Here is a 19,857-nt window from a genome sequence, read left to right as displayed (position 1 = left end):
TGAGAAATGTTCATTCATTCGTTGTGCATCATAAAGATTATATTGTAGTGATTTTCTAATGGTAGTAATTAAGATCATTCACATTTGAAAACTGTAGTTCTTCAGGAGGGAAAGATACTCAGAATTAAAAGTAGGGATTTCACTTGTCATTGAGAAAAGTACCAAAAATGAGGTGGTTAGCTTCAGGATGTATCACCTTGAGAATGTGCCCATCTATCCTGAGATAGAAGAGAAGAGATTCATGTGAAAGATCTGAGAAAAATGGTATTACAAACAAATACTCCTGTCTTTTTTTACCTACCTACCTACCTTTTTCGATAATATACAGAAGTTTTACTTAACTGAGAGGGTGGTAGATAAATGGGACACTCTCCCAGCAGAAATGGTAGATACTTAATAGAGTGAATCTAAAGCTATCCTGAATCTAAGAAAAGACCAAGGACCGATTAAGGTCTAAGTATCTACATCAAGGAAAATAGGCAGACTAGACGAGGCTAAATGGTTCTTGTCTGCCATCAGATTCTATGTTTCTAGGCTTTCTTTACAATTGGTTTTCTGATCCAGCACTGATACCTTTCCAAGTAATCAACAACTTAATTTCATCATAAAAATGTGCTTGATTCTCTTTTCATTGGAAACCGAAGGTGGCAATGGGAGTTGCTCTTCATAAACTATGAAAAGACACAGTGTGTGACCTTGAACAAGGGTATACAAATTCTACAACTGAACTTGATGTATCTGGTATAGCAATCTTCTACCAAGTTTGCTGTCATGTCGCATCTTAAATATGCGAGTTAAATATTTTTAAGCAGTGTTTTTTCACAGAGCTCTGGATTATATTCTGTAAAAAGTTTAAAATACATAGTAAATAGGACTATGCTAGCATGCTAGCAGCTCTCTTTGTGTGCTGATGTCCAAATCACATAAAAGGTTGGCTGGACCCGGCTAAAGACCAATGACCCAAAGGGTTACGGATACAGCTTCCGCCTTACCAAATAAACCTCCACGTGAATTAGACATAAGAGTGAAAAAATTATGGGACATAAACATTGTTCTTCACAAAATGAACCTCCCAATTGCTATTTGATTTTTTTAGGAACCCTATATAAAATTGTTGCAGAACCTCTCCGTTTGTCAAGCCAAAAAAATCAATGGAAACATTGTTTTTTGTTAATGTTTTTTTTTACTACATGCAATATTTGCAACACTTAAATGTAAGCTTGGTCGTTAGATAAATAGACCCATTACTGTCTCATCAATTCCAGAAGATCTGGATGCAGTGACACGTGTCACCAACACGCGGGACAGGTCATATAGAGCACGGCTCCTGTTTCTCTGTCCTTGGTTTTTTTACTCCCTCACAGATGACGTCAGATAATTGTCTAGAATCATCTCAGGTTCTGTCTGTTAAATCCATCTCTTTCTGATTTACTCTAACTTTCATCAAAGAGAATATTTCGCCCACCTAGGCCAAATTTAACTGTTACCCGAATCCAAAGGAAATGAGCACTCACTGTCTCCCTGGTGTCGATTTATTTTGGGTACTGCATGAGGTTTCTCTGCCAAAAACCACAAAAGGTTATTTTGGTATTAAGACTAGCATACCGTCAATTACTCATACTTTTTATTGTAGATTTAAAAAAAATATTGAAATGAATAAATAAAAACAGTCGAGATTTATAAAAGCAACAATATTACTTTTTGAGTTAATGTTCAGCTGTCATCTTCATAGGTTTTGGCGTTTCAATAAATTATTAAAACTAACTGTAGGTTTTTTAGTTGGTATGATGAATTTGGGGGTTGTTTTTAAGCATGTTTAGCTTGAAAGATAGAAGAAAGAGGGGATATAATGGAATTATTTCCAAAGAGGAAAAATGTGAAGACGAGTGGCCGTAGTCTAGAGGTAGAGGTATAGATGCAATGTTTTACTTCACTGAGAGGGAGGTAGATAAGTGAAACAACCTTCCAGCAGACGCTGCAGAGGGTAATACAATGAGGAAATGTAAATATGGCTTGGGAAGGCATATGATCATCCTGAATCTAAGACGAGAAAAGGGAGATATGGCCAAGGCTTGTTGCACCCTGATCTCTCAGACAACAGTCCTGGAACCCTGGTTGCTCATCTGACCACAGTTAAGCACGATGTAAGGCACTACACTGTTTTTGTTATTATTGGTAGTATTTAATAATATTATTTTTTTATTAATCATATATAATGTTCAAGGCTGTCACAAGAAAAGCTACTATGTCTTACTTGCTGTAGTAAACAGAAGATCGTTTAGTAGATTCTAGAGGAGGTTCTTGAAGTTCAGCAGCTGTTCCACCTTTTAATATATTATTGGTATTGACCATGGAAACTATTACAAAGAGAATTATGCCAAGTAACCCTAAATACATTTATTTTGTTACTCTTTTCTTGTAACTTTTGTGGCTAGATCCAAAGTTGAATGATTAGTTCACTAAATGTGGTGGTTCAGTTGGAGATTACCATTTCATCTTAGTTTCTTCACTATGCTTTATGAAGGACCTACCTCTGTGAGCTGCTGCTCCCAAGGACCTACCTCTGTGGCTGTCACAGAAGACTTTATGGAAGCTTTCCTGATCTCCCCAACTAGTCCATCAAGTCGCAGAACTCCAGCCAGCCAGGCCCTGTTTTTGTGGTGGAGAGGCTACCAAACCCTAAATGACTTAGGTGAGTAGACCGTATTTAATGCGAGAAGGTTCCCTCACATATAGATTATGGCAAATAATAGAGAGAGGCTGTTAATAGCTGGGATCTGGAAACACCAAGTGTCCTACGGCTCTGTAATCAGAGTACATGATGTGAAACGACCGTTTACCACTAATATCGATATCCTCTTTCCAGACATTTTAATGGGGAAGTCCCACTAATTATTTGTTTATTGTTTGTATCTATTTGTAGCAGCCTGATGGAGCATTAAATGTTAGTATCCCTCATCAAATATCACATTTTGTTTTGTTCTGTATTATTATATTGCTTTTTTGTAGACTATGTTGTATTTACTGTGGTACCCTTTTGGTATTTGTGTAAGTTGGTTATGAATACACAATTTGTGACTTTAATTTATGACTATTCTTTTTTGCTTATTGATTTTTGTAAAACAAAGTTGGTAATTGTATTATAGAAGAATATTGTTCAGATTAGCACATTACTTTACAATTAAATATTTGTTTAAAATAAATGCAAATACATCAAAAGCAAAACCAATCTAAATTTGACTCAATTTCTAGTTTTACGATGATGGCTCATGAAAAGGACTACTCCAGTTGGCACAAAGTGAAGTGACCTTGACATTCGACTCCCTTTGTTTCTTACTCTGTTGTCATCCAAATTCTAGTCAAGTGCGGTCTTTAGGTTATGTCGGCCCTATATACATTACAAAAAAACACGGATAAAGTCTTTATGTCAAACGGAAGCTATAAAGAGAACCAGCATGTTTGAGGGCCTTACGGAGCCTTTTAATGGACTGTAGCACTAGCCTAAGTTACAGAATCACAACAGACTTTTATATAAACAGTGACTTGACCGTTATTCATCACTTATGAATGGAAATGTTTAATTACCCCACATTTTTTTATGTTTCGCGCAGTGACCTCAAAGGGATTGAGATTCAGAAGTCTTCTTGGCAGATAGGTAGTCTGAACTTATGTTGGGGACAGGCTGGCTTGAGTCCAGCCAGGATATATCTCAACTGATCCAAGTACCACCAAATAATCAAGAATATAGCTGGAAGTTCTGCAGTTTCAAGCTGTATGGTAATAGACATAGACAATGAATTGTAAGATGCCTGTGAGGGACAACCTTCTTCTGGCTCCTCTCACGTACATCTATTGCTGCCTGCCTGCCATAACTAGGCTATTTTTTATCAACCAAATTAGAACACTGGACTTATTGGACAACTTACTTAAATCGCTGTGAAAAATATAGTTAGGTCTAGTAGCATATTAAGTATCACAGAAGTGTTACATGCCTGAGCTTCACATGTATTAATAACCCTGCCGTGTTTAATCAATGTTTCGAGACAGTGACTTGTTTTAAGTCAATCTGTGACTAGTCATTACGGAAGTTAAAGTGGGGGTGTAAGCCGGGTTGTGTTCTCGCTCTGTGTGCTGTGATACAGAGCTTTGACAACTGATTCGGTCCAGTCTGTGTCACATTTGTACGACTCAATTCTCCAGACACAAGACGGATACAAATATAGAGGAAAAACTCCTATGTTAAGCGCAGGCAATTCATAACGCTCAGGAAGTGTGGTTTTGGGGGCTGAGCACAATTTAGAAAATAAATCATCTGTTGAAACAAAACTGAATTGTAATTTAACTAACAGCTCCGATCCAATGTGCACAGAACAAGCCGAGCAGCTCCGCTGGCAGACAGTTTTATGATAGGTAAGAATTCCGTTTCATTTATTTTAAGACAAATCAGCCTTCTTTTTGTACTTGTTTGGAGTATTTTTCCTGATCTAGATGTGTTAGAAGGTGTGCGTTTCACTCAACTCTAAATGCTAAAGGCCTAAACAACACATTGTTCTGAGATGTGTCACACTCCTCTAGCTATCACAGGGTTAATTAAAAAAAAACAAAAAAAAAAACAATAAAACGTAATTTTTTTTAAAAAAAAACAAAAACAGGACTTTGTTGTTGGGCAGGACACAAGCACACAGTTCACTTTTACAATTTTTGGCGTTATATATCTCTATACCCCCTTTAAAGTGCGAATGAATGCAAAAATATTATTTTATAGAGGCAAGAATGAAAATATAATTCTGAAAAATTCTGGATTTACAACAAAGTAAAAAATATATTGTTTTTGGATTTACAAAAAGCAGCACAAAAAAATTATATATATATATATATATTTAATTTTTTTTTACATTGTGTCTAATACGGCTTAACCCATTTACATTATATATATATATATATATATATATATATATATGTTTATATGTACATTTTGTAGGATTTTGGTAATAGGAGTCATTATCTAACAACATTTGTACTGGTCTCCTGATTGATGTTTTTGGTGTGTGTGATTCACATCATCCAGAGAATGGATGATCATGATGGGAGTTGTACACCTGGAGTACATAGACTCTAGTTAATACTGATGATTTTGGTGGTGGTGTTAATTATTTTGAGGTTTGTCACTGCACGTCTCTCCGGCACAGAAACAGTTCGCAATAACCTGATATTTTGGTCTTTTTCTACATTTTAAGGTGAAATGTATACAGGGAACACATGCCAAGAGTTCATAAATAAGTGATCTCCGAGTAAACTGCAGGAAACAAAGCATTGGTATGTGAGAGGGAGTTTGCTAGCCGTGAGACTGCATGTCTGAGTGGTGCCCAGTCAAACAATCCCTGGCAGGCCTTCCATATGGTGCTTTTCGCTGGGTCCGCCTGTGAGCCAGGTGGAAAGACGTATACATTTCCCACATTAACTCCCGGAATTATCACTAGAAGGGCCTTGACATTACTCGACCAAAGAAAGATTTCCACATGGGTATAAACAGAGTTGAGATTAAGTCAAACAGTGGATGTATTAAATAGTTGGTGCAGAGAGTTCACAATAAGTCAGGTGATTTGTATGGGAGGATCACAGGAAAAAAAAGTTTGTTAGTTTATTTTTTAACATAGTCCATAGCGTATTACAATATGCAGCCACCGCACACAAATAATTCATGGGAGTTCAGGATACAGAGACAATGAGAAAAGAAAGCAATCATTTGAAGGACTGTCCATCAATTAGTGGGATTAGTGCCTTTCGTGCTTTGGAAGGAGAACTTTAGCCTTCAGATTTTAGCATAACTGTATTTGTTAAATAAAAATAACTATAATTTTTTTTTGGGGGGGTGGTTGTTTTTTGTCAATCTGTGTAATTGTTATTGAGATATTCAGTTTAAACGTTCATCTCATAAAAGATGAGATCTGTGTCCAAGAGAGGCAGAACCAGCATTATCGATCCAATGTCATGAAACCTGTCCCCAACCCTAACAAAACTACCTGAACTGATCAACAAGATTCAGCAACCTAACTACAGGGTAGCAATAAGAAAACAGGGAGAAATATTAATGCAGATGATGAGATCATAAAGTTGGAATGACATACATAAAAAGTGGGATTCTAATATATATATATATATATATATAAAGCAATACATAATAAATAAATATATATATATATATATATATATATATATATATATATATATATATGTAACCAAAGAAAAATGGGCACTCACGGGTCTTTGTAGCAAAGTGCGTTAAACACTAGTTTATTTCAATCAGCACGGCCAACGTTTCGGACCACCTCCGGTCCTTTCTCATATATATATATATATATATATATATACACAATAAAGTTTATTTCATGTAAAGGGCTGTAAAATGTAGGATTTAGAAAGTAACCAATCTACTTTAACCTAGACTGATATGTAAACTATACTAATCCATCTTGCAGGTGCTGTGGGCTGCAACTCCCATCCTGCTCAGCCACAAATAGCCATCCTTGTCAGTCAATCAAGGGCTTGATACATTTAATGTATTATATCTAGTACTAGGACATGTCAAGCAGAAAATCAGCACACACCAGACCTTTTCATTAGTGAAGAGTGTGTCAACAGGCTTATCTCAGTACTCTGATTTGTTTCTCAATAGCTCCAGTTAGCAGCTCAAGGATAAAAAAACAAACAGGTGGGATGAGGCAGCTAGCCTCCCACAACAGTCCCTGCAAACCTAGAATATGAACGCTACCTGTGGTCTTACATACAGGCCGTAGGGAATATACCCTTTTGGTGTGTTTGGGGGGTATATACAAATTGTGCTCTCTGGGGGTATTAGGGACACAGTATATATACAAGTTGTGCTCTCTGGGGTATTCCAATTCCAGTATATACAGGAGATGTTCTTAGTGGTAATATAGTTCCAATATATACAGTAAATGCTCTTATGGGTATTATGGATCCAGTATATACAGGCGATGCTCTTAGGGGTATTATTAAGCTTTAAGGCATATTGCATGACCATATTTTGTGGGGTATTAGAGATAAGAAATGTTCTCCACACACGTTTGCTCTCTGAGTGTATTATAGATCCGGTATATACAAGACCATACTATATATATATATATATATATATATATATTTATGAATAAATATACATATATCATATAACCTATGCTGAGATATTGCTGACCTAACAAATGCAAAAAAAAACGCTGTTTGGGTGTTACAGACCCACTTCATGCAGACTTTGACACCTCCCTGGTGGGATTACTGACCCGGTATGTATGTAAACCATAAAGTTCTGCTACATTTCTGGCAATCTGCTCAGACTGTTGTAAGTAGTATTTCTCTGAATAGCAAAGTTGCACATTTTCATTGAATTGCAATCTAGAAAGTGAATCAAATTTACCAAACTGTCCAAATCTAGAGTATAATTGGGGAGAACACTTTTTGCTATTGCCAATTTGGACTCCATTCCACCCTTCAGGCGCATTACTTTGTTTATTGTATTGTAAGACAAGATTATCTTTTTAAGAGTAAATGTCTTTGTTATATTTATAACTTGGAGTCTTCTGGTTTTCTGTGTTGGTCGGTCCGAGGTCTTCTGCATTAGACCTTCAAGAGATCGCGGTCCGCAGCTGGGTGTCCTTGAGTTTGGGTCGGTGAGCAGCCGGTGTGCTCAGCCAAAAATCACTTCTATTCCAGAGAGTCGGCACATAGATTGTCACTATTTACAGACCGAGTTACACTGCATGTATTTTATGTATAGGAATATCATGCTATAATGGCAACAGGAGTCAAGCATATATGGAATATAAGTATATTTTATGTTTTTATTACACTGTCTTGTGTGCAGCACTGTGTTATCTGTATTTGCTATTATTATCACCCATTTGTGGGTAGTGTGTTGAGGTCTCTGCATTCACTATATACTCACTTTTTTTGCAGTGCTTTGCATCACTCTTTCCACAGAATTTAGAATATTAAGTATTAAAAAAAAGAATTGTACTTGTGTTTTTGGTTTCACTGCACTCACACATAACAAGGTGCTGTTTCCTCCTAAGCTACATAAAGTGTGAGCCGAGAGGTCATGATTGGTGTGTATGAACAGTTAGCGGTTTCAAAGTGGTTTGAGTGTGATATGACATTAATGGTGTGCACTGGATGGTGCTACTGGTAGTCACAGAAACTGAACTACAGAGTATATATATGGCTACCATCTGTTTCCCTTTAAAGAGGTTCAGTAGCAGCTGAGGTCTTTCAATCCCAGTAGTCAGCCAACATATATAGCCCAACCCTGAGGTATATAAAAACATCTACCAATTATATATATATATATATATATATATATATATATATATATATATATATATATATATATATATATATATATATATATATAGCTAGATATCTATTTAACATATGATTTATAGAGGGAGCCCCTGGCACTCCATCTTATGGTGACTACAAGTTCCATCATCCCCACCCATCTTTATTAGGGTGATACATTTCATCCAATTGATTGGCAGGCATGTACAATAGAAGATTAGGGTTTATCACAGTCTGCCAGCTGTTGATCTCTTTGATTGACAGGCAGTTTTTGTGATAAATCTGGTGCACCCATCGGTCCCAGTTTTGCAGCTGGGAGTTTATGATAGAGTGTTTGCATTCTGGCCCCAGCCAACCCAGTGAATCAGGTTTCTGCCAGCGATCTGGAGAGCTGATTGGGGAAATGAGAGGAGCCCAGTGATCTCTGTGAATGACCATCTGATAATAGGCTGTATCTGCAGGCTGGCTCCTCTCTGAGACAGACAGCCACCGACAAGATCCGATTTCCTCTCTGATCTGCTCCAGCAACTTTCCATGCCCTGAATAAAATGTGGCATCCGAAATGCACCCTCCATGAAGTGGGTCAGCACAGCTCCATTACACAGACCAGTATCAAAGCAGACGAAACACACCTACACACAACAAACAAACAAACACAAATAAAAACACTGTGAAAGAATGTAGAAGACTCTAAGAGTCCATCACCAAATAAAGCCTCATATATATATGTGTGTGTTCTGTGTATATTATGAATCTAGAATATATCATGTATTCTATATAAATAACAAATTACATTACCATATGTCTGTGTGCGGATGTTGAGTTACAAAAAAACTGATTTTATACATTTTTTACGATAATGTATAAACAGTTTGTTTCATTTACGCCTCCGATAGAGCTTCTATATTAATTTACATATCATAAATCGAGTTGGCATTATTGATCTCTTTCTTAAAATATTTAGATTTGTATTGGATGCCATGCTTAAGGTCTAACGTGTTTAAAAAATTGGCTTTTTGTATGAAGATATAACACTTAAGGACTGAGACCACACGGCACCAGAGGGGTTAACGATGCGATCTTCTTAGGAAGTCGTTAAAGCATTGCTACACCTTCCAGAGCAATCGCCTTGCACAAGTAGGGAGAGTCGTTATCTGTCTAAGTCTTCTGCTTGTCCTGGCCTTCAGCATCTTGCTCAAGACCCTACTAACCACTCTGTCACCAGCCCAGCCTCCTGATGAAAGATACGGTGTAATTGAGTAACACGGTTTGGGTAACACATGGAAATTCAAATAACAGCCAGTCTCAGCTTGGTGGGCTTCATTTCCCAGGTGGGCTGCGAGGAAGCCATCAGATCTGATGTCACCCCTCCTCCCAAGAATTGCTGGAAGTTAGGAACATGTCACTATGTAGCCACCTGTCCTAAAGCCACCTGGTGAATGGAGACTCTAATCCTCCATAAATAAAACCCAGCCCCCTCCCTACACCCTCCCCACTCTGTAAGGTGTCACCGCCCCAAATCCCTCCCTTGTTCCTGCAGGTTCCTAACCAATGGATGTCAAATCTCTTGCCAGATTACATGCAAGATTTAGGACACTGAACATATAGTGCAAGCTCCTGGTGGGGACCTGGAGTTCTAGATAACACCAAAAGGAGACAGAAAGACCTGCAGCACAAGCAACCATGCCTAGGTCATTCCTGGTGAAAAGCAAGAAAGCTCACAGCTACCACCAGCCCAGGACCACAGATGATGACTACAACCTAAGACAGGAGAGTGTCTTGGCTCACATATGTGCAGGTATGAGAAATCAGGACATCTTGTTCAGAAGCAATCTGTGTAGAATCCTGTGGACTTTCTTGTCCATGCATTTCATTCTTGTTATTGCAGCCTACTTGCATTGTACTGTACAATGTACACCTTTCTGTCCATTTGATATCTGTATATTTAGCCTCTTTTAGATTTATTTATCTTCCTTATAGGGTTTATGCCCGACACATTTATACATTCAAAACATTTAAATATATGTTCGTATTGCAGTACACATCTAGGATTAATGTAATCTGAATTTAATAGAATTAAACTAACACATTTTCCCAGCCGCATAGAAGGGAAATATCATATAGTGAAATAAATCTAGAAAAAGCTAAATGTATTTCACTTCCTTATATGCTTTATGCGGGACATAAATATTCAAAACATGTAATCTCTGTTATATTAATCAAGGATTAATTTAATCTGATGTAGAATGAAACTAACACATTTTCCAGATGCATAGAAGGGAAATATAATGAACTGAAATAAATCTAGAAAAAGCTAAATGTATTTCACTTCCTTATATGCTTTAGTCAGGACATATATATTCAAAACATGAAATCTCTGTTATGTTAGTTCAGGATTCATTTAATCTGATGTAGAAAGAAACGAACATATTTCCCAGATGCATAGAAGGGGAACGTCTAGCACTCTCACCCAAATATTTAGCGTTTTCTAGATTGATTTCACTTCCTTATATGTTCTATGCAGGACATATATTTATTCAAAACATGAAATCTCTGTTATATTAATCTAGGATTAATTTAATTTGATGTAGAAGAAACGAACATATTTTCTAGATGCATAGAACTCTCCCCAAAATATTTAGCTTTTTCTTTTTTTTATATATAAAAATAATCTCATTATTCTGATTTCATACTGTCAGTTAATAGAACGAAATCGATATAAATGAATTATTGCAAACAATTATTATTCATTTTTCATCCCATTAGCTATAATATTATAATTAATAATATTCTATTCTCTATAGCTTTTTGATTATAAGGTTCTTAAGAATCTTTCAGTCCCAAACGGTCCAAAAAAACTTTAACAAACGCCTAAAAAAATATTTTTATATCAATGAATATTTCAAAAAATATCTAAAAACCTATTTTTACTGTTTCTTCCTACAGTGACAATCTGTAATATATTTAACAAGAATAATAGGACTAATACTACGAATAATACCTAGTTATTATTATATATATTTATGTTTTTCGATTTCTTAATCGATGTATGTAAAGGAATTGGCTTTACAATTTTATACTATATACGAATATTTTAGTCTCTTATAATTGAAACCTCAACAAAACTCCATTAAAATATTCTACTACTACCACTACTCATTGCTAATGTTCTTTCTTGTTGATATTAGATAATAACTGCTGGATAACTTGTTTGATTTCATTGATAGTAGCAAACATTGCATTTTGCTGATTCCAATTGCTTATAATTTGGGGCTGTTCTTCTTGTAACTTGTCATAATATCCTGTCTGCAGAGAGTAAGGTTCTACCTGAAGTCCAAGGCAACTTCTCTCCAGTGTCCTCCAACCTAGAAGATGTCACTGACCTGTCCTCGGACTCCCCTCCCAGCTGTGGGGGCAGCGTGTGTGACAACACCAACTCTGAATTTGAGGATTTCTGGAGACCCCCTTCTCCTTCTGTTTCACCAGGTAATGCCATACAGACCTAGGCATAAAACCCCCAAAGTGGTAACTCTCCATACTCTTTGCCCCACTCCCCACCCCCGACTGATGTATTATATAAGCCAAATAATACAAGACTCATCACCGGTCAGGTGTGTGCTAGTCTTACACAAATACATACATACACATATACACACACATATACACACACACACATACATACACACACACACACACACATATACACACACACACATACATACACACACTAAAAACATCCAGATAAGTAGCATTATTTTATGGTTTTATATTCCCCAGCTGTGTGTGTCTCGTATAATATTTTGCCCTCCCTTTGGCATTTGCTTCAGACTGGGATTCAAAATTCATGGCAAGGAATCTAAATTCGTTATTGCTCACAGATCAGTGATAGAATATACTGTTTTGCCATTTCTTACAACATTTTTAGAATAGAAATAACAAGTATTTTATGTGCAATATCACCGTTTGCAAAACGTTTACAAATAAATGTATCTATTTTACGCCCGGTGAATCCTGATTTTGCTACTAATACTAATGCATACAAAGTCATTTTCTTTGGATGTTAAAAATAAGCTGCATAGCATTAGCTGCCCTATCTGTATATTTTTTTAAAAAAACATAATTTTTATGTGTATATATTAAAAGAAAAATAATTATATCTTAAGAAGGCTAATTATTTAATTATGCATTTTCATTTTTTGTGGTTAAAAGTAATCTATCCCATTCCAAAGTATATATTTTTTATAAATACTATGTGTACCTGGATGATACATTTCATTTTGGAACACATTTTTTTTAGCAATAAATCTAATCTTTATCTAATAATGTATATTTATTGAATCGGATCTTAAATGGTTGTATCCCGATAACATATATCACAATCCGGATCTAAGGCAGTGTAATAGTACGTATATATTGCTCCGATTTTATTAGTAGACTGGCTGCCTTGGGTGAGGTGTGTGTGATATATATTAAGTTATTAATCATATATTAACCATAAATAAAAAGATCATTAAAAGAGTTTACCCTGCTTGGTTAATACCAGCAGTATTATTCTGCCATTTTTAGTATTTATCTATTTTAATGCTCCGATCTCCCACTTCTCCTTCTGCGTTGTTATTTTTCCTCAATCTCTATCCCCTCCATTTATTTCGAGGTTACTTAATGCCTCCTCTGCCCCCCACCTTCACTCCCCATGCGAAAAAAAACCCTGCCACGTTAACCCCATCATGGCCAGGATCACACTATAGATGTATTTCGTCACAGGGCAATTCTACAAAACCTCATAGCTTTGTTAAAATAAATAAACAAGTTTGATTCATGGATTGATTCATGGATTTCGTAACTAGATCGCATTCATCCAACCGGTACACTCATCACAGTGGGTTTTATTATTATTATTATTATTAATATTATTATTATCATCATTATTATTATTATTCTCTCTACTTTAAGAACGGGAATAACATTGTGGATTAACCCTGCTGCTTAACTGATGTAGAAAAAATGCGACTTTGCAGGGGCACTCATCCTATAGGAATGAATTTAATTATACAAATACAAGTATTACAAATAAAAAGGAGCCAGGGCACAGAAAAAGAACTAATTCATGCTACATTGTATTTCTTAAAGAAGCAATTGCTTGGATAGCCTCCTCAAGTCATCAGCCCTGCTTTATGTCTATATCCCCAGAAATATTTTGCAACCACAAATCATATTTTCATTAGATGATTTTATGTATTTATTTTCGTTTGCAGGTATTTTTTTCTATATGAATGTTTAATACTAGTCTCAAATCAGTTTATTTGCTAGACAATATTTGCATTTTACATTTACACTAAGAAAGCCACTAGTAACATTTAACATACCATAACCGTTCCTGACTTACAGAGTCAATTTGGATTTGTTTTATTGATTTATTGGGGCATAGCTAATATATTACTGAAAAAATACTCTTTTTCAATCTAGTTTACCCGAATACAGTGAGAGAGATATAAACAGATAGGTCATGCATTATTTCAGAAATATATAGGATTTAAGTTATTTTATGTAAAAAAAAAAAAAAGAATCTGTAAAATATTTGATAACATAACTACATGTGCTCTTTTTGAGATGATTGGTAGATCAAAAAAAACATAGAATATCTTTAGGTTCTGTGAGACTACCGCTAGTATTACATGAGAGGATTTCTTTTATTGTTATTAGAGCTACATATAGTATGGTAAATCAGTATGTATGTATGTCTGTACATGTAACAAATAATATTAGCCAAGCTAGAGAATGGGTATTGTTCACTTGGCATGATTTCAAGATTCATTCCCCTGTGATTGCTGTACTGTGTTGTACCGTGGTTGTGATTAGGTGTTGTTGCTTCAGTTTTTTGGGTTATTCCTATCGGGTTTATGTTGGTACTTGAATTCATTCGTTGATGTTGATACCCTTAATTAGACCAAAATAGAAAAAATAAGCTCTCAGAACCTCAGAGTTCTTATCTTTAGATGGAATTGTTGGTTGTTATGATACTAAAACGTCATGGTTCTGAATGCATTAATAGCTTGTATTGTGTTTTCTTCCTGAATCTCATCCCATCACCTACAAATCACAGGTTGCTGAATAAAATGTGATTTGTAGTTAATGAAATTCACAAAATCTTTGTGATATCTTGAATATCTTTGCCTTTGCTTATTTTTTCACTTGTAGTGGAAACTCACTTGGGTTTATAGTGGAGCATACAGTGGAGCCTAGCTTGGCCTGACTTGGTCAAGCTCATCAAAAGATAGTTTGCACCTACATGCATTTGTATGGATGCTTGCAAGGATGTTCAGAATTCATTGCGCCCAGCGAGTCCAACTAGTAAGCACGTGGTTGACTTGGCCTACATGTTCTGTGCCAGAACCATCTTGAGCATCTCTTCCTGGGCTAACCCTTCGTAATGAAATGCCTTAACACTTCACAATTTGTCTACAAACTGATGCTTGAGTGAATAACCCCAAATGTCAACTCTTAAGCTCTTTGTGTCGATATTCAACATGGGGAGCTACACTTAGGGTTTTGAATAGCTCCTTGACAATATCTGGTAATAATACTCTTGTGCGAGTAATGAGTTGCATTGATACACTCATTTAAATATGAGTTTGAGGTAGTGTGAGGTTAGAGTAAACTTTATCAGATTTTTATATTTCTTACATCCACAAGCAGGAAAGTTGGATCCACTATATTTGAAAATTTTGCACACCCCTCCAGGCATAGTCTAGACTTGTTATTGAACAACAGAAGGTAGGGCTGAGGTTCATTCATAATATGCATAGTACAGCAGTACTTTTTATAATTTATCTAATAGCCATGGGTGGTTGTCAACTTGTAAACAACCATTTTTCTGCTTTGTTGAAGTAAATTATTGTTCTGCGACAGGCCATGCCTCCATTGGCTAAAAAAATGCTTCTGTAATCATGTTTCAGATTATTCTATATGGTCTAACTCCTTTTTTGGTTTTTCTGTCCCCAGGGTCTGAGAAGTCAGCAAGCCCCTCTCTGGATGATTCTCCACCTTTTCCTCTACCATTCAAGTCTTTTTCCTGGAGGGGTCTGGCTAACTCAGAGCTTCGTCAGTTGGTACAGAACTACAGACCTACTTCGCTGGACAGGAACCCTGCACTGAGTCTCTATGGTGAAAGGGAACCCTCAGCTCCTCCTCACACCCTCTATACAGACAGAGCAGTGCGTGGGCTATATGGTGACTATGGGCAGAACATAGGGCGCTATGAGGACTCCAGGTCTACTGCCCTACTCTATGGGGACAAGGCACAAGACATCAAAGTGGAGTCTGAGCTTCTCTGCACCCGGCTGCTTCTCAACAATGGCTCATACAAATGTCTCAAGTGTAGCAAGGTACAAATCCGAACAGAACTTCCATTATCTCCGTTCTAGATATCAGTACTCAGTATACTGTATTACGAGGTGGAACCAACACTGTCTTTATATTCTGTTTATAGATGTTGATAAAGAGTGTGAGAGAATGTCAAAAATGTTGATGAGGTCAGCTTCTAATGAGTGATATGAAGGACTGAGATGCAAATCTCTTAGATCCTGTTTGGGTGACTTTGTTCTCCTCCTTAATATTTCAGGTGTTCTCCACACCCCATGGTCTGGAGGTTCATGTACGTAGGTCCCACAGTGGCACAAGGCCCTTTGCCTGCGAAATGTGTGGGAAAACATTTGGTCACGCGGTCAGTTTGGAGCAGCACAAGGCAGTCCATTCTCAGGTATGAATGAACAACATGTTAGACATTCAGGGAACTGAAAGGAAACCAGTCACAATTTTATGAATTAGGTGAATGAAAACTCAAAGAGGGGTCTAAAGGAAGAAAGGGTGTCCCTGAGCCTTTCACATATATGGTTCTCAAGCATTGCCAGCAGTAGCCAAATGTTGGAAAGGCTTCATGGTTTGACCAAGGGTGACATCTACAAAAACATTTTCATTTATATAGTCACATGTATAATCCTTAATTCACCAATAATTTCCTTGGGTAGTTATACAATTCATGGTGGCTTCAAAGCAGCCCTGGGCAGTTATAAAGGGCTACACTACACAATGCAATGTTACTGGTAGATAAAAAACATGCACCATACAATTCCTTCGATCATTAATGGTTTGCCCTAGTAGATGTTAATATATATTTTTTAAATTTTCTACTCTTTATTCTTTTCACCAGGAAAGAAGTTTTGATTGTAAAATATGCGGTAAAAGTTTCAAGAGATCATCGACTCTCTCCACTCACTTGCTTATCCATTCAGACACAAGACCGTACCCTTGTCAGTACTGTGGAAAGAGGTTCCACCAGAAATCCGACATGAAGAAACACACGTTCATTCACACAGGTTAGGATCCATTGTGCTCACCATCATCTATATATATGCAATGATTCCAGTAATACTGTATAAAGACAGCTATGTCCATATTATCGTGAAAGGTATTCTTGTGTACTATATTATACATTCAGTAATGTTAGTACGCTGGATGATAAAAGAGTAAAAAGAGCCTTAAAACCTACAAAATGTGTAAAATCTTCCATATGGGAACATTTCTAATTTAAATAAAAGTTAGATTTGCTCTGATAATATAGTTGATTTTAACCATTATATGGAGGTCTACTTTACTGTATAATTTAGCCTTATAAAAGTTCATAAATGTATTAAATTAATTTAGCTTAAAAGCAACACGATGAGGTGGTGTTCCTATCAATTTGATATGAATACAACAAAACGTCAGCAATGCTAATCAGTGCTCAGGCTACGTGCAGGCGGCTGCTTGTCTCTGTTTTTACAAATGTCCTAAATATGATGTAAATGTGTGTTTAAAAAAAATGCACACACCTTTGGGGTTTATTCACTAAAGAGGGCGATAGTAGGAGAGTTTCCCCTGACTTCTCTATGCCCAATAATTGGCAAATCCCAGTGAACGTATTATTATTATTATTATTTATTGTTTTATATAGCGCCATCATAGTCCATAGCAATGTACAATAGGTAAATAGGACATAACAACAAGTGAGGAGGGCCCTGCTCAAACAATTTTACAATCTAGACATGAGAGCAAGGATTCAATGGGTCCTGTATAAAGCATAGTTCAATCAGTGTAGGGATTTCAGGAACTATATGGTATACAGCGCCAACAAAGCTCTTCTTGCCGGAGAAGGTTACTGGGGTTGGCTTGTCGTACTGCATAGTACTATCGGGGAGTTCAAATGTTCAGCTTTCCTGCAAATTCATAGTGAATAAATCGCCTTGACTGGACATCTGGACACTGTAGTCATTGCCAACACATTATTTCCATACGAAACTAGTACTCATATGAGTGTAAATGAAGATATTGAGTCCTAGCAAACAATTTAATGTAACAATATGAATTAAAGCCGTTTCGGCTTTATTTTGGTGTCATGACCTCAGGTCCATCACCGCAGTATTAAACTTCCAATGTGCAAACAATAGCTGAAGACAGAAACATGACTTCATTAGCGGCGTCTGTTTATTAACTGAATCCTAGCAATCCAATCAATAGAGCTTTGATACGATCCGTCTAGTGTTTGCTCAGAAGGGCTTTTCAATGAGATGATTTGCAGACTATTGTGCTGATCTGGGATTGATTGTAGAAAATGACAGGTGAGCCGGTCTGACAGATGCAGTGAACAGTAACCACCTTCCCCTCCCAACAACTCGCCGCAGTGTATGGATGAATACAAAGTACAATGAGGCAGCGAGAAATAACCCCTTCATCTCCAGAGGGGTATGCAATGTGAAGTCTTTAGTTACTCGCACCTATATCATACATACCACCGAAGCAGAGAACTCTAAAATAACCCTCTATGTGCTGGAACTGTATAATTCTATATTGCACAATATAGCAGTGACTACGTCCTCTCTTTAACCAGAGACAATTAAGGGTAGCAATCATTTTAATTTAGCCATATATTAGACTAAGCATCCAGATGTTTAGGAGTCCTATAAAGTGAAATATTGCAAAAAAATGATTGCTGTAAAACGTTTTGGCATATAACTGGTTAATCCCAAACTCCCTGGGGTCTTTTACTTTGTATGCGCAGATGCTGCATAATTGCTCAGTAAATATTTAGACAAACTATGAATTGGAGTGCTTGAGACAGACATGAAAAGACTGCCTACGTCCAAGTTGGTGAAGTCTGCCATATCAGGATCAGGTTTTTGCAGCAATGCCAGAAAGGCGCTTTAAGAGATTGCGGGAGGATTCATTACAAGATCGTGTTGTTTTCTCAACATGTCCATTTCTAATCTCTCGAGTGGAAGCGCACTTGCAATGCTATGCCCTCTGGTTCCCAAAAGATTGGAGGGGACATATGCGGACCCTGTTTAGCAGCAATGCATTTTTAAAGGCAACTTGATATTATAGGTTTATTAAATAAACATAACCAATACCAAGGCAACCATGAGCTCAGGGCACTGTTTGGAAAGCTGAGAGGCAAAGCCATGCGTAACTGAAGCGTCTATTCACTAAACCATGAGTTATGTACATGGCGGACGGGTACCCTAAACAATCAGTACTTTACTGTCCATCAAGGTTTCTGAGTTCATTCACGTGAAGTCCTTAATGACTTTAATAGGCCTATCCATCTGAGCCAACCCTAGGCACACATATTAATGCCACTCACACTAAACAATCCTGCTGCAAATACTTCCAAAGATATTTGTAGGTTACGTTGAGAAGATCTCCAGAAATACCCTTTGTGAAAACTGCGATTCAGTTTGTTACTATTTTATACCATGCAAATCTCTCATTTGTCTTTTAACCCCTTTCTGTGCAGGAGAAAAACCTCACAAATGCCAAGTGTGCGGGAAGGCTTTCAGCCAGAGCTCCAACCTGATCACTCACAGCCGCAAGCACACCGGGTTTAAGCCCTTTGGCTGTGACCTCTGTGGTAAAGGCTTCCAGAGAAAGGTGGATCTGAGGAGACATCGGGAGACGCAACATGGACTGAAATGATCACAAGTACTTTCCAGAAGACAAATATACCAGCGGAGAACACTATGCAGTCTTTAACGCTTAAGAAGCTGTGACTCATTGACCACCGAGGAGGCAGAAGCTACAGAACTCTCGCCTTATATTTAAAAGGCTGCTAAAAACCATTATGTGTCCCATGACCTTTAGAATAAGCATATTCTGTGGCCGGTATTTGTATACGGTCACAAAGCTATATTGCCTGCATCACCACAACCTTTGTGGGAATATAAACTATATCTAAAGCATAGGTTATCATAACCAATTTAAGACTTTAAAGATTTTATCTGTAACTCAGAAAGGCAACCAGCACGGCGGTGTCTTATTTTGATGTGTTTTTTGTCTGTCTAGATTCAACAACAATATGTATAGATACTAAGAGCTTTAATACTAAATTCTGACAGTACTCATGTCTAGTATTCGGAAAGACAGACTAGCTGGTTTATGGTGAGTCTTCTTGTACCCAGCCATGGTCTTGAG

At 37.0% G+C, this 19,857-nt stretch overlaps 1 protein-coding gene across 1 annotated transcript; it reads left to right on the top strand.

Annotated features, from left to right (window-relative positions):
- Window positions 1-4,286: 4,286 nt before the first annotated feature.
- Window positions 4,287-19,413, top strand: GFI1 (growth factor independent 1 transcriptional repressor). Its single transcript, XM_053470253.1, has 7 exons — window positions 4,287-4,410; window positions 9,927-10,150; window positions 11,665-11,838; window positions 15,355-15,737; window positions 15,974-16,111; window positions 16,562-16,727; window positions 19,184-19,413. The coding sequence occupies exons 2-7, from the start codon at window positions 10,036-10,038 to the stop codon at window positions 19,360-19,362; spliced, it is 1,155 nt and encodes a 384-aa protein (XP_053326228.1). The 5' UTR covers window positions 4,287-4,410; window positions 9,927-10,035; the 3' UTR covers window positions 19,363-19,413.
- Window positions 19,414-19,857: the final 444 nt, after the last annotated feature.

The sequence above is a fragment of the Spea bombifrons genome, chromosome 6 (genome assembly GCF_027358695.1).
Source record: "Spea bombifrons isolate aSpeBom1 chromosome 6, aSpeBom1.2.pri, whole genome shotgun sequence".
Lineage (NCBI taxonomy): Eukaryota > Metazoa > Chordata > Amphibia > Anura > Pelobatidae > Spea > Spea bombifrons.
The sequence above is the reverse complement of the archived record's forward strand: the minus strand, read 5'-3'. Positions and strand labels throughout refer to the sequence as shown.